Source organism: Malaclemys terrapin, chromosome 4 (genome assembly GCF_027887155.1).
Source record: "Malaclemys terrapin pileata isolate rMalTer1 chromosome 4, rMalTer1.hap1, whole genome shotgun sequence".
Taxonomy (NCBI): Eukaryota; Metazoa; Chordata; order Testudines; family Emydidae; genus Malaclemys; species Malaclemys terrapin.
The window spans coordinates 55,393,286-55,409,762 of NC_071508.1; the positions used below are offsets into that span (position 1 = coordinate 55,393,286).

Below are 16,477 nucleotides of genomic sequence, written 5' to 3' on the forward strand. Positions count from 1 at the left end.
AAATTGGAGCTTTAATATGCAAACATTGTAGTAGGAGATTAAATCTAAATAGACAAGATAAATAACGTGGGAAGGGAAACAGGCACAGAGAGATGAAAGTACTTGCCCTGGGCCACACGGCAGATTTGTGGTAGAGCTGGGGATAGAACCCAGTTCTCTGACTCCTGGTTCACCATCTTTTCCACTGGACTACACTGCCTCTCAACATTTTCCATCCTTTGCATTCTCACTTCAGTTTTGTCAATATAGCTAGATGCCGGCTGGTTGGCATTTTAATCCTATCAGTATGTAGGGGTATAGAGCGTTCTTTGGAACCTTAGCTGTAGTTAGCCTAGGGGAATGAAAACCTTCTCAAATGCAGTTAGTTTTCTTTTCCAAACTGGTGTCTTGTATATGTACGTTTTGTTGTCTGTACTCTGCACCAAGCTTGCTCTTTAGATTGAAGTGTTCACTTTATTTCCTTTGGTTGATTCTATGACTGGAAGTGTTTGAATTTTGTTGCAGATAACTTATGTGAAGAGTTAGAGCCCTTTCTGTGTTTGTGAATTAGCTGCAGACAAGTTGATTTTTCATCTGTTTATTTTGTAATTGAGTAGTTTTTGCAAACAAACTTCATTTTAATTATTTGTGACCTGGTCATTGTCAGTTTTTACTACTTGTTGTTTTCTATTAGTGCCATGTGGTTAGTTCTAGATTTGTATAGTATTTTCTGGTCCCTTGTTGGACAATAAAAATGCTATAAACAAACTTTATAAAATTGTTTGTGAATTGTTCAGATAACTATTCAGTGAATCTTTTGTGCAAATAAATGTTTTCAAAATGGCTATGAGCCCTTCTTATACAAGTACTCCTATAAACTTGTTCAACATTTTTGCAGAATAAGTAGATAGTTGTTAGCTGCAACTATTTTTTTGCTCGACCTACATATCTCCAGTTATGATCCTGAACCTTTGTTGTAGTTTATTCCCTTTTATTTCTCTTCTTCATGATGAAAGCTGGAAATGGCACTCTAGTTTTTATGACACTAGTATTTTAATAGAGATCTTAGTTGTAGATTAACTTCTCAGAGAAAAACAGAATATCAAAAACATCTTTTATCCATAAGCAGAAAACCAACAGTAGTCGACTGTTTTTCAGGTCCTTACCGGAGTTGCAGGAGAAGATGCAGAATGTCATGCAGCAAAGTTATTGGAAGTTATCATTTTACAGTGCAAAGGGCGTGGCATTGATCAGGTTAGTAACATCTGCTTGCTATCTTAAACTCATGTTACAAAATCCATCATGTTTTAGTGAAACTAACAGTATCTGCTGAGCTATCATACTGCAGTGCTGGGAGTATTATTAGACAGCACTGGTAGAGCTAAAGAAATGCATATTTCATACTTTGCCTCCAGAGATAGAGTGCATCTGACAATCTAAAACACTTCCTTGCACAAGGGAGTACAGTTTAAGAGCAGACTACCTCTTTTAGCTGTTGGATTAAATTCTGTAATACACTATAGTGCATACACGAGGGAAAGATTTAATGGTGGGCCACATGGCAGCCCAGAATGAAGAAAGTGGGTGATGCCCATAGCATCCCCACTTGTACTGGCAAAAAAGCGCCATCTGTAGGGAGGCAAGAATTTCTTGAGATTGTTTCTTACTGGAATCAGTGAGAGAAGTCATTCCTCCCTTATATATACTTGACAAACATATAGGTGCTAGGAAGTAAAGGTACAAGACCAATGTAATATTTGTAGAGATTTTTTTCCTGAAGATTCTGTTCTTAATTTGTCTGAAGGTAAACTTAATCTGTGTTGAAATAATACTGCTAACCCTCTGCTTAGGTAAGCAGGGAAACTATTCTCCGCCTTCTGCTAGATATCTTGAGTTACATCCTGTAACACTGTTCTCCAGTATTAATAACTGACATTACTACAGTAAAAAGTCAAAGGTGTGTTGTTTTTAACATGGAAAGTGACTAAATCTGTTTCCTGGAGTTACTGATGTTCATATTCTATTTACACCAGCTAGTTTTTTAAAAAACAAGATTACAGAATTATTGGGGAATTAAACATACACTTAAATATATTTAGTATGGCTATCATGGGTAATATTACAAACCAAAATACTACATATAGGTTTACTCACGGCTAATGATGTATTGCATTTATGTTGGCTTGACTTCTACCACCAATTTAACACTGAAGTGTTGATATCCTTGCATTACTTTTTTTTAATTCCATCTGTGTGTATAACCTCAGGTATATTTTGTGCACCAGACTGTTTATTCAGTGTTATGTCATTCTGCAACCGTACCTATGAAATACAGTTGTTAAAATGATATAACATGGAATAATTAGATGTGTATTTAATTAACTCTTGCTTCTGGGGGAAAGAGGGTTTTTGATCCATTAAAATACTGAGTTTTTATAACGGTTCTATTTCTTCCAGTGCATACCTTTATTTGTGGAAGCTGCATTAGAGAGATTGACCAGAGAGGTGAAAACAAGTGAACTGCGAACGATGTGCCTCCAGGTTGCCATAGCTGCTTTGTATTACAACCCTCATCTGTTATTAAATACTTTGGAAAACCTTCGTTTCCCCAATAACGTGGAGCCCGTCACTAATCACTTCATTACACAGTGGCTTAATGATGTAGACTGTTTCTTGGGGTAAGCTGCTCTCAGTTTGAAGACTGCCATGTGTAGTCTACCACCTATTTTCTATTTTTAGAAATTGGAAGTAAGTAGATATAAAATGTTGTTGTTTTGTATTTTAGACTTCATGATAGAAAGATGTGTGTGCTGGGCTTGTGTGCTCTTATTGATCTGGAGCAAATACCACAGGTTTTAAATCAAGTTTCAGGACAGATCCTGCCAGCTTTTATCCTTTTATTTAATGGATTGAAAAGAGCATACGCTTGCCATGCAGAGCATGAAAATGACAGTGATGATGATGATGACGCTGAAGAAGATGAGGAAACTGGTAAGGAAACTGAAACAGTACTGTTAAATTTCAATGTCTCATGTCCCCTCCATGTCCGACAGACTCTAGCACATGGAGACAGCCAGCCCCTACCTGTAATTCTACAGAGTCCTCTACCTCCAGAGATAAAGCTAGTGCTGGGGCTTTGGAGCCTCTTTGTAACCCTTTTACGGATCCGTTTGGCAATTTTCCTGACTGGAGCAGAAGTAAACTTTTCTTTACGGCTGAGATTCCTGGGCTGCTTCTCTCCAGGGTTGTCTTGGGCCAGCTCTTTTTATAGACACCCCCTGCTTCCCAGGGGGTTATTGCTGGGACAGACCTTTCCCCCTTGCATCTATTTGAACCACGAGTGAAGGGCACAGAAAGAGAGCTGCAGGTGGACCTCTTGTTTCTCCACACTCCAGCTGTGCTACAAAGTGCCCCGTGTTCTGGTGCTTTGAATCTGTATCTGAAACAGCACCTTCTTCCTGCCTGTTCTAGCATAATATAGCCTCCACCTCATCAGCTGTCTCCAGTCTATCCAACAATAATCGTCCTTTCCAATCTCTCTGATCAGGCTTCCTCCTCTTCAGATCTCTCCTTTCTTTCTGCATGAAGTTCAGACTTCTGCACAACTTTTGCCTGTGACCACAGCTATAATCTCCACCTCTTCCCACCTCTCTCCATGCTCCTGCCTGAACTTTTTAGATGCTAAATTCCTTGGGGTTAGGGACCATGTCTTGCTTAAATTTCTGAAGTCCAATGCAAAATTTGCCACAAGTGTTTTTATTAATAGCTAGTTTCTTGTGGCAGCAACATGTTCCTTTCCTACTGCTCAGAAGATAAGGAAAGGGACCACGAAGGAAAGTGAGACACTGGTAGAGGTGGAGAGGAGTGGGCCCTTTTGTGTGAAACCACATTTTTATTGATTCCATCACTGATCAGTATAACCAAAATCCTACCTGAAGATAACAGTTTGATTCTGAAGATTAAAAATCTCATTGCTTTATATGTAAAAGAGTCCTCTTCTGTGACATTCGCCTTACAGAGGAATTGGGGAGTGATGAAGATGATATTGATGAAGATGGACAAGAATACCTAGAGATTCTGGCAAAACAGGCAGGAGAAGATGGAGACGATGAGGACTGGGAAGAAGATGATGCTGAAGAGACTGCTCTGGAGGGCTATTCAACAATTATTGATGATGAAGACAACCCTGTTGATGAATATCAGATATTTAAAGCAATTTTTCAGAGTAAGAACTGTATTTCTTCTGCTAGCTGACAATTACATATTTTTAATTCAATTTTAATTTGTTTTTGGAAAATTAAGTACATAATGGATTGTCATTTGGTGATAAATTATTAATTTAGTTCCCTCCATAGAGAGAAAAGTCAGTGTGGCTTCCGGGGTGGGAGAAGGGAAGGTTGAAAGTATTTAAAGAGATTAGCATTTTTTGAAGCATTTTTCATTCCTTTTTAGAACACTTGTATCTGTTTCCGAAATACCAATTTTAAGATTTTTTGTATTCTTAGTATTCTCTCTTCTTAGGGGGATGCCAAGTCAAAATACAGGCTGCTTTCTGATTTAAGGTGGCAGTGAGAACAAGTTTTGGATGATGGAATATTCTAATAAGATGAATTGTCCTTTTTTCTTTGTAGCAATTCAGAATCGTAACCCCGTTTGGTACCAAGCTTTGACACATGGTCTTAATGAAGAACAAAGAAAACAGTTACAGGACATAGCAACTCTAGCAGATCAAAGGCGGGCAGCCCACGGTACCTTCCCATTCATACTTTATAGCATTTATTATTTTTTACTATTTAAATATTGATATGCTCAGCGCTTCACAAGACATGCAATACAGACAGACCCTACCTAAAAAAGCTTACATGTTAACAAGACTTAAACGGAGTGTGTGGGTTGCACTGGGAAGCCCAAAGGGGAGAGGATAATTAAGTGTGTTTTGAATAATTCAGCATTAACTTACAGCTTAATGTTTTAGCTTTTGCTAATGTAACACTGTCAATATTTCTGCTTAAAATTGTTTACTGAATAGTGATCTCTCCCAAAACATATATTGGAGGTGGTTCAGACTTGCCCACAAGGCTCTTGACCCTTCTGTACTTCTGCATGTTTCTGTGCCTCCAGTGATGCAAATAAAGCAATATCTCTGTTCCCACCATTGTAGTCTTATTTCTAAAGCTGATTGTGAGAGTAGGCAGCAATAAGCAGAACTTCCATGGCTTTGCTCCTTTTTGTTTTGTTGTCTCCTCCCCCATCACAATGGAGCAGGCAGACAGACAGGACAAGCTGAAGACCACGGGGTACTCAAAATACAAGGAGACCTCTCAGGAGCTGGAGGAGCAAAGCTCTGCCACAGTTGCTCTCTGCTAGTGAAATCTCACTCTGCTGGGTGACAGGCCTTGGTCTGTATGGCTTGTTTGCATCTGTGGATGCTACTCCTCCCCCATAAAGCAGAGACTCTTTTAGAGTCACCTCTGCAAGTATGGGTCAGTCCTCTTCATCTCTTAGGACTCAGCAAAGTGGAATTTCAGCTCCATGATCAAGGACTCTTTAGGGGAAGTCCAAAACTCCAAGCCTCCAGTCCACTTATGGGAAAGGATGTCCCATTGCAGATTCATTCCAAAGTGGATAATCAAGTCACTTGGCAAGAAATCTAGCATCCTCCTGACTGTCCTTGACATATTTCCTAGCTGCAATCATGTTGGGAAGAAGAATCTCCAAAATCTCTGCTCTTGAAGAACATGCAACTTACTGTATCATCCATGAGGACTCTATTTTGTACTCCACCGTCTTGTAACCAAGGTTTACCTTTTTCCACTCTGCTCCCCGCATTTCTAGTGCCTCACGGGCAAGCAGTCTTCCTTTAGCTAATACAAATCTCAACACATGACATAAACAGTCTGGCAAATTGTAAATGTGAGCAGTGGTGCAAATAACTTAGTAGAGCTGACAGTCTGGAAAGCTCTTTCTTCCTAAATGCCTGGGCCTGAAAGAATCGAGACCATCTATAGCTAGGTGGATCAAGGACCATACTCAATGGACTCCAGCACGTGGCAGCCTGGGCAGAAAGGGCATCAGCTACCAGATGATATCTCTAAAGCGGCCACGTGATCATTCACGAACAGGTTTATAAAATACTACAGTATTAACCATCATTCTTCAACACAAGCATAATAGATTAAAGGTTTTAAGATTAGAAAAGGGAGAATATTTTCCTTCTGTTTCTTACTATTTCGTCTCTAGTATGTCTGTTTGGGGATAGGTCAAGATCCAGATTGGAAAATCTGTTCTTTTCTTGGACTGTCCTCCTCCATTCTGCCTTGCCTTCAGAAGTTCTTCAGATATGCCTTCTGAATCCATGTATATAATTAAATAGGGTTGAATAGTAACATACTGAATAAGATCAGTGGTATGGCTAGTCCAGAATCCTACCTGTCAGCAGCCAGTACCAGTTGCTTGAGCGGAAAGGTGCAAGAAATACAATAAGCAGCTATAGAATAACTACCCATAGGGAAAGTTTCTTCATAATTATTATCAGAAGTTAGTTTATGCTCTGAAACACATTTTCAAACACTTGGGTTTTTAAATATCTACTATTGGAACTCTGGATGTCTGTCCACATAAATGTCCAGACCTGCTTTGATTCCTGCTAAACTCTTGGCCTTAATGATACCTTGGGGGAATGGGCTCCACATGCTAACTATGCATGTTATGAAAAGCATCAGTTTTAAATTTTCAGCTGTTGGTTCTTAGCGCAAATTAAAGCAACTTTGAGGCTCATGTAATTTACATCAGCTGGTAATGTGTTTACATGCTTATGTTAGCCAGGGATTGCCCATAGCACAAGATCCTCCAGCTGGGCCCTCTGCCACTGAGCAGACTTCTGACATGCCCTACGTTGGAGACGGTTAGAATGTAGTCCACTGTTGCTGACTCTACGCCATGCAGGAATTTCTCTAACTGAACAGCTTTTCAGCCCCTTTGCAGCACTGGAGCAGTGCCCAAGGCTCATAGCATGTGCAAAGTTCTGGTTCTCAGTGTTTCCTTGCTGCTCTGGAAGAAGCATTTGTCTGGTCTGAGTGCAGAAGCAGCACAAACAAGTCTGAACTGCCCTTGGTATTTGCAGGAACAGAGGCACCATTCAAATGTCTCTGATTGGGAGAGAGTGTCTCAGAGAGGAAATAATCAGACAACTACTCTGTTGTGCCTTTGATCTATACCAGGCCTTGATTTTTATGTGCATTGTAACTTGTGAAAAGACACACCAAACCTATATAACTTTTTAAAAACACATGGAAACTATATGACCAGTCAACGTGGTCAGAGTTCAGATGCAACATTGGTCCCTTCAAGATGAGGATAGAGACATGGACTCTGTGTGATAGGAAGAAAGGTAGCTGAGACTGAGAATTAGAACTGGATAAGTGGAATGTAGAGGGGATGTTGAATAATTTAAGTGCTTTTTTTTTTTAATTTTATTTTGCACCAACCTATGCAGTGTAGCAGCCTTAACTGGAAGGAGACAGTTTATTTTGTGTGCACATGTTTCCCCTCCTCGTTGTTCCGTTTATATTTCTCCTCCTACTGTTGAATTTTGGCAGGAACATTTAATTTTTCATCGACGTTCAAATGGTGCTTATTTAGTACAAGTGCTTTTTATTTTTTTTTTCTTTAGTGACTTGACTGAGTGACTAGAGTATCTCTTGTTAAACAGAAAGCACTGGAAGTTCAGTAGCAGTCCAGTGGCCAGACTTTCAGCTGTGTTTGACTCCTATTTAAAGAACACCTCACACAGGAAGCTCTTCATTTATGAAATGTAATTTTTGAATTTTTAGTATTAATATTTTCAGTATATTTTTTTTAAATCATAGTGAAATCTATTGTCAAGATTTTCAAAAGTGAGAAGCAATTTTTGGGTGCCCAATGTAGACACCTTAAAGGAATCTGATTTTTAAAGAGGGTTGCTCAGCAGGTAAATTTTTGGGTGTCTCAAGCCCCCAAAGTTTGAGGCACTCACAAACGCTACCCACTCAGACAGATTGTGATACTTACATTTTTTTGATATCTTACATTTTACTAAAATATTTTTGTCTTTCAGAGTCCAAAATGATTGAAAAGCATGGAGGATACAAATTCAATGCTCCAGTTGTGCCAAGTTCGTTCAATTTTGGAGGCCCAGCCTCAGGAATGAATTGAATTATCATTTTTCCTGCTACTGTGTGATTGTAGTGAAGAGCTTGTGTTCCTCCCAATAGTGGTTCCAGAACTGGTTCATGTTATTTACAACTCACTCTAAACGAATTGATATATAGATTGGACAAAAAAAACCCAGGAAGTGGGACCTGATCATGCAACCTAATACTGGAAAGCAAACCAGAGGTTTTTTGAAGATAGGAAGAACCTGACTTTAAAGCTTCAAATGACACAACTGTGGAAATCTGAAATCAAGAGGGGATGTTATGAAGGCAGCTTTTCTTTTTCTGAGGAAAAAATAGGCATGGGCTGCAGGACTATTTAAAATGTCTCATTTACAGTACAAGCTAGAAGGCTGATTTAATTTTTACACTTGTGGCAGTATGAGTATTTGCCCAATTTCCTTCCCTGTCCCTCCTCTCTATTGGGTGTTTATTCTTTTAATGTAAATAAGATAAGGTAATCGGATAGCCTTACTTAATCTTCATCATTTCCATTTATCAAGATTGTTCATATGTAGAATATTGGACACTTATTGTAGCACTACATAACTGGTAAATCTGTAAATGAATTAGCACTTTCATATTGAAAAAAGCCTGCTAGCCTATGTACAAAAATAGCAAAATGTTTGCTGTTTATAAAAAAAAAAAAAGGATGTAATGGGGAAAATAATTTCAAGTTTTAATTTAAAATTAACTAGCAGTTTTGTACCTGGTGACTTTGTGGTGCAGTCACCTCTGGTTGTGACTTGAATTCGGTTATGTAAAAAGGGGTTAGTGATATTTCATTGCTGCTAAAAAAAAAAAAAAAAAAAAAAAAAGGCAACACCCTCTGTGTCCTTTGTTTTTCTTAAAGCTCTCAATGTACAAGTGGAAATTTGGAGACAAAATCTTAATGTAAGCACTGAGAAACATTATCTTCTCTGAAGCATGTAAATTGGACATGAAATTCTGCTCTTAAAGAGTTTATTGAAGTGTGTGGATGAAACATCTATATATGCAATCTATTAAAAAATTAATTCGGCTAACTTGGGCTTGATCTATGATTGCAGTTTATTCCTAATTTTGCAAAATAATTCATCCTGTTTTTTTCCAGCAACTGGTAGTGGCTTTAACCACTACATTTCCTTCCCTGTTTTTGCACTCCCAGCATTAATATATGCTCTTGTTTGCCTGATCCAGATGGGATGTTTGAGGTTTCACCAAGCTTTCACTTTTGAAGCCATAATTTCCCCCTTCATCTCCAGCACCTCCAGCTGTTATAGTACCTCGTATTTTAGCTAGAAAGGCAAAATAAAGTTCCCTCTGGGACCACTGTCAAAACCACTCTATCTAGAAGCCAGCAGTAAGATGCTGTGAATGGGCTGGTTTATTGCCCCCTTTTTCTTCTCTGAAAATCTAAATTAACATTCTTTCTTTTGGCTGTTTTTTTATGTCACCTGCTGTTACAACTGATATTAAACAAGCTACCTTAATTTAAATGTAAGCCTCCAAAACTTAAATGCAGGTTAAAATGAACTGAGTTTATATCTGTAAAAAATGAAACTGAAATGCACATATATATATATATATTATGATATTCAAAATGCAGTCTTCAGAAAATGGCTTGTGTGGTGTGTTTTTATTTTTTGAGTCAACAGAGTAACAGGTATCCAGAAGTTGGGTTTTCCTTGAGCTTGATCAGTAATAGTTACTACTTTTTGGCTTATCACACAACTACTAGAACTGTTCTGAGAAGGGATAATGGACGTTTCACTTATGCCTTCGTTTTGGATTGCCTTTCTCACACAAATTCTTTCCATGTGCACAAAAACCAGTTCTAATGTGAAAGACTAGTCCAAGGCTGTGATGGAATGTTTCCCTATCTGAACACTTTAAGAGGATATGTGTAAGAAGTTTGTGGAATGAAGGAGTAGGAAAGAATGGATATTGCATCTGGTGTAGAAGAGCCTATGGTTAGTCTTGAGCCTGGATATCCTATATAGAGATGTGGTATGATAGCCCCTTTTATCACTTGCTGATTCCTAAAAAGTTGACTGGCAAAGGACATAATTAAAATAAAACTTCTGAAAATGTGTATTCATTGCAGGCCTCAAAATGTGTTCTACTGTTGAGGTGGGAATCTCGAAACTTGATTTTGCTTTTGTGGCAAGGAGATGCAAGACATTATTACAGCATTTACTTTCCTGTCCATTCCTGAACTTTGAAAGAGTCCCTAATTTAACATGTTAAAAAAAAAAAAATAAAGTACTGTATTTCTAAACTTCCACTTGTGGGGCAATAATTTATCTACTTATGCTTCCCAAGTATTTAAAAAAAAAAAAAAAAACTTAGTTTTTGGGAAGGTGAGCATGACAGAATTTGGGTTGCGGGAAGGGAAATTTTATGTGTGTGTGTTGGGGGGGGGAATTGAGGGAAAGCCAATGAGAAGCTAGTTTTCATGGTTGTTTAGAGCTTGAATATTTACAGACATTTTCCATTGACTCGAGAAATGTATTTGTGAAATAATGCAGTCTTATTTCAGATGATTTCATATGTATCTCAAAACTGGTAGGAAGGACATCACTTTTCAGGGTGGAACTAGGATTTGCTTTTTCTCTTCTCCAACAGGTACATTAGTATAGAGTCCAAAGGAACAATTTTGCATTGGCAAAGTGATGTGCTAGATTACCTAACAATTTATGTTCGTCTTTTACTTTTAGTGATATTCTCATTGTACAATTCAGAACTGACCCCTTTTCTTGTGGGAACGTTCACTCATTCTGTTAGATTTTTTTAAGCGTGTTGGGGAACTTAAAACCGGAGTGGTTTTTCTAATGTTGAAATTTTCCATTTGGATTAATATATCTAAACTACATCTTCACCACTTATTTCACTGCGTAATTCCAAACGCATAGCTGTAGCTTTAGAACATCTTGGACTCTTGTTCTAGTTACATCACTCCTTATTAAAGTTTGCCTTATCCTGCTAACTATACTTTTTTCAAGCAGACATTCACAGATACAGTGCCTCACATTCCCCTTACAAGCTACACTTAATTCAAGTTTAAAGCAAAAGTCAAGCTATCTTTAAAGATTTGTGAAACCCTGTGTAGATTTGACATGCTCTAGCCCTGAATAGCTTATCTTAGGGTAAATTTCAAATGTCTGTTTTAGAAAGCATTTAGAAGTGGGCTGTAACCCACGAAAGCTTATGCTCTAATAAATTTGTTAGTCTCTAAGGTGCCACAAGTACTCCTGTTCCATTTTCTTACAATTCTTTCTGTCCTGGTCAGAAATCATATTTCATGGATATTGGTCCAATCCAGATGAATGAAAGCAAAGTTGTTTTTAAATAGAAATTACTATACCTGTTCAAAGTTAGAGCCCTGTTTAGGTTGACATTGGTCCAGTATTAGATGCCGTCAGAGGAAGTTTGAAAAAGAAACCCCCTATCAACAATTATGAAATAATGTGTCCATGGGGAAGTTTCTTGTCCCACTTAGTGGTTGGCTTATACACGGATACAAAATTAAATTAAAATACACTAAATTTCTTTATTTTATATATTCAGTAAACACTGGGAAAAAACACATGATTACTTGTATCTAAGCCTGGTGTACACAGCGCAGTAATGTGGACGGGGGGGAGGGGGGAGATTTCTAAAACACATTAACATGCATTAATTGGTCAATATTTACCCTGCTGGGGTGCAATAAATGTTCCTAGTACATTTTAACAGTGCTATTTGAAATGACTATGTTAAAGCACACTTGGGAATATTACAAAGATTGCTCATTACAGTACATACAGAGGAAGCCCTGAAAATCCCCAATGTTTTGGACATCTACATCAAACTAAAACATTGCTAAAATGAAACATCCCAAAATGAAATTAACAAAATATAAGACCTGTTTATCTCCCATAGCATAAGTATTTATATTATCAACAAAAATTCAAAGTGTATATTTATGTTCTTGACACAGATGTCCACCTCCTTTTTTTGAATCGTGCTAATACTTGGCCTCTGATACTTGGTTAATCAGATAATTTAAAAAAAAATATGCTGTCTTTTGACTGTCCCATGGTAAGTAGGAGTGCCCGAACTGCCTGCCTTATATTTTTATTTCCCATACTTATGTTCTCTCTCTAAACAATCAATCTTTTTTCAGTCGTTATACAAAATCTCTTCATGTTTAATAATTTTTATTTCCTGTGTGAACAATCTTCTTTTGAGAGATTGTTCAGAACTGAACATAGCACCAAGTGAGGACATCACATTAATTTGACCCCAGACCCCTAGAGGAAGAGACAGCTTTATTAGTCCTCTATACCCCTCTGACTCAAGACTCCAGAGACATCTCCACAAGGACTAGTCACTTCTCTTCAGCTCTTGAGGCTCAACAATGACTATTCTGCAACCCAGTGTCTTCCCACAATTTGAATCTCTGGGTTGCTTTCCTTTACAGGTCACAGAGGTGGATCACAGATGTGTTTTGGCATTCCACAGTCCAGCCATGTCCCCTCTGCTCCTGCTTACTGCCAGATTCTCTGCCTCTGCAGCAGCAGGTAATGGTGGTTTCTTTTGCAGTCACCCTCATTCCTATTTTAATTTTTCTGCCTAGCTTTGGGGCTTTGCGAAGCAGTATTCTACTTCCTCGCCATTCTTCCTCCTCCTTGAGTTGGTTAACCCCTTAGGGATTTAACCCTTCCTGAGCCTCTGCTGCAACATCTTGTTTCTCTGTCCCTTACAGGCATAGCAGAGCATCCAAGAAAGCACCAGGTCAAATCCAAGAGGTGCTTTAGAGGTGAGGCATCCTTCCCAGATTCAGTAGATGGCAAATTGTACTCAGACTTCTGTAACTAATTCTGTTAGGTCCCAGGGCTACAAATCAGACAGGCAGATGGGGTCCCTTGCCCACCAAGGCACCCATGACTCCAGCGGGGGGGAAATGGACCAGGAATCCCAGTGCAGAGCCGGGAGAGGTTCCAGAAGTGAGATGAACCAATCAACTCAGGGGAAAGTCCTAGGAGACCCTGCAGAACAAAGAGGCTTGCAGGGCTGCAGGTCTTGCGGCATCCCCACCCCACCCCAGTCTTAAAGTGGGTCCTGAGCACCGTCCGGGAAGAAGCATGGCTTCTAACACTGGTCTACAATTTTTGAGAAGTCGTCTGTTTCAGAGATAAAATGTGCTATTTATTATGTATTTTGATGTGCTGAATTCAAATAGGACAATTAAAACAACTGGCTACTATTTCTAAGATATTTAAGTTTTTACATTTTATGTCTATGTATATTGTGTAGATAGTTTTAATCATAAATTGTAAACCTAGGTCTTTTCATGTATTTGTGGTTGCTTTCACATGATATTTCACCTGTCCTGTTTGTTACACTTTAAAAATCAGCAAAAGGGTTATATAAATAAAATTTATTATGAAACAAAAGGCAAAAAACTATTATGTACATAGTTTAGTCCTATTCAGTGTCTACTTGGCGCTTCTTGGCTTGTCTCTTGTATTCATTAAATCTAGATGAGAGTGCAAAAAATGTATCTTTAGTGACATGTTGCAACCAAGGCTTTTGTATGCCTTGAGGAGGTTTTCCACCAACAACCTGTAGTTGTCTGCCTTGTTGTTTCCGAGAAAATTTATTACCACTAACTGGAAGGCTTTCCATGCCATCTTTTCATTGCCATGCAGTGCATGGTCAAATGCATCATCTCGAAGAAGTTCACGAATCTGAGGACCAACAAGGAGACCTTCCTTTATCTTAGCTTCACTTAACCTTGGACATTTTCCACAGAGGTACTTGAAAGCTGCTTGTGTTTTGTCAATGGCCTTGAAAAAGTTCATCAGACCCAGCTTGATGTGTAAGGGTGGTAACAAAATCTTCCTTGATTCAACAAGTGGTGGATGCTGAACACTTTTCCTCCCAGGCTCCAATGACTTGTCGGAGTGGCCAATCTTTCTTGATGTAGGGGGACTCTCTTGCACAACTATCCCATTCGCAGAGAAAACAGCAGTACTTTGTGTATCCAGTCTGCAGACAAAGCAAGAGAGCAACAACCTTCAAATCGCCACAAAGCTGCCACTGATGTTGGTCATGGTTTATGCACCTCAAAAATTGTTTCATGTCATATGTGTCCTTCATATGGACTGCATGACCAACTGGAATTGATGGCAAAACATTGCCATTATGCAGTAAAACAGCTTTAAGACTCATCTTCGATGAATCAATGAATAGTTTCCACTCATCTGGATCGTGAACAATGTTGAGGGCTGCCATCACACCATTGATGTTGTTGCAGGCTACAAGATCACCTTCCATGAAGAAGAATGGGACAAGATCCTTTTGACGGTCACGGAACATGGAAACCCTAGCATCACCTGCCAGGAGATTCCACTGCTGTAATCTGGAGCCCAACAGCTCTGCCTTACTCTTGGGTAGTTCCAAATCCCTGACAAGGTCATTCAGTTCATCTTGTGTTATGAGGTGTGGTTCAGAGGAGGAGGATGGGAGAAAATGTGGGTCCTGTGACATTGATGGTTCAGGACCAGAAGTTTCATCCTCTTCCTCGTCTGACTCAAGTGAGAGTGATTCTCGTGCATCAGGAACCGGCAGTCCTTCTCCGTGGGATACTGGGCGTATAGCTGATGGAATGTTTGGATAATGCACAGTCCACTTTTTCTTCTTTGACACACCTTTCCCAACTGGAGGCACCATGCAGAAGTGACAATTGCTGGTATGATCTGTTGGCTCTCTCCAAATCATTGGCACTGCAAAAGGCATGGATTTCCTTTTCAACCACTGGCGAAGATTTGTTGCACAAGTGTTGCAGCATATGTGTGGGGCCCACCTCTTGTCCCGATCTCCAATTTTGCAGCCAAAATAAAGGTGATAGGCTTTCTTAACCATAGTGTTTATACTGCGCTTTTGTGATGCAAAAGTCACTTCACCACAAACATAGCAGAAGTTACCTGCACTGTTCGCACAAGTACGAGGCATCTCTGCTCACTTTGGCTAAACCGAAATGTGTCCCTTTGCAAAATCAAACACTGACAAATAAGAGAGCACTGTATGATTTCTAGAGCTTGATACAGGGCAATTTGTTCAGAGTGATGTAAGCTTCGTTATGATTGCATCATCCATGACTTCTAGGAATAACATGATGCAATTCATATCCTGTATGACGCAATACCAGCTTCAGATTGCATCATTCATTGTTTTGCCTAAAAAGCAAGTACTGTCCCAACCCAGTCATAGATTTATTCATAGATCCAGTCAAAGATGTATTTTAGTCATTTCTGGTTTAAATTGAGATCCCTTCCCTTTATAACTCACTTATCCTCCGCCATTCCCAAGTCAAGGGTCGTATATACTGACCCAATAGCATATCTTGAAAACTAGAGCCAATCAACAATTTTAAGCATCATTTTTGTTCTCAGTGACCCAGAATTAGTAAAGTTTGACTACATTTATTTCAGAAGCATTTTGGCTTTAGAGCAGTGTAATCAGCTACCCCTCCTCATAAGCCAACCAGGAGGGCTGTGATGAGTTTCCCCCCTCCCAGGGGGAATAGGACCTAGTGAGGGAGGATTCTAAGATGACCTCTCAGCGCTTCAGGCACTAAGGAAGGCAAGCCACAGAAGGCCTCACCAAACTGCAGCAGAGCTCCTGCACTCCAAAAGCACTCTGAAAATGTTAAAATATCTAAAAAGGGAAAGAAAAAGTACAAAAAAAATCAGGAAATAGGAGTCCTCCCTCTTTCTCCTCCTTTTCCCCCAAAGCAAGTTTGCTGTCTGGCTCTGAAACCTGAGCAGGCTTCTGAGAGTAAACCTCAGAGTAAATTTCTCCCTGCAAAAATTCTGCCCTGAAGCTGTGATACCCCTTCACTCCTTCAAGGAAGTGATTAGGGCTGAACAGAACAAGACTGATGAGGGCTAGCACATTATTAAGAGCAACATCAGGCTCTGTAACATTCAAGAACCAAAGAGCTCTATTGAGGAGATGCTATAAAGTTTGATGCTGCAGTAGCATCCTTCACCAGGGATATGATTATTCCCTCAGAAGGGGAGTTCTACCCTAAGGAACGCACTGATAGAAAGATGGATTCTACTCTTGAAAAAGACTTTGAAGCCTCCTCTGACACAATCCAAGTATCCCTGGAATCTACCAGCATTGCAGGCACATATCTTTCCTGGCTGAAGATCTTTAAGGACAGAGATCACTCTGACTTTAGCTTCACTAAAGTCTCCCTAGCAACAGTGTTTATAGCTGATGCCTCAATGGATTCAATGAGGTTCTCAGCCCAAGCCATATCTTCCACGCTC

General features: G+C 39.3%; 1 protein-coding gene across 1 annotated transcript in view; it reads left to right on the plus strand.

The window, feature by feature from the left end:
* The window catches only part of IPO7 (importin 7), a 47,416-nt gene extending 37,644 nt beyond the window's left edge, over positions 1-9,772 (plus strand). Inside the window, exons 20-25 of the mRNA XM_054024639.1 lie at positions 1,138-1,233; positions 2,437-2,657; positions 2,765-2,970; positions 3,998-4,204; positions 4,611-4,727; positions 8,075-9,772. Of these exons, the coding sequence (XP_053880614.1) occupies positions 1,138-1,233; positions 2,437-2,657; positions 2,765-2,970; positions 3,998-4,204; positions 4,611-4,727; positions 8,075-8,172 (945 nt within the window). The 3' untranslated portion in view covers positions 8,173-9,772. The remainder of the gene's footprint in view (positions 1-1,137; positions 1,234-2,436; positions 2,658-2,764; positions 2,971-3,997; positions 4,205-4,610; positions 4,728-8,074) is intronic.
* Positions 9,773-16,477: the final 6,705 nt, after the last annotated feature.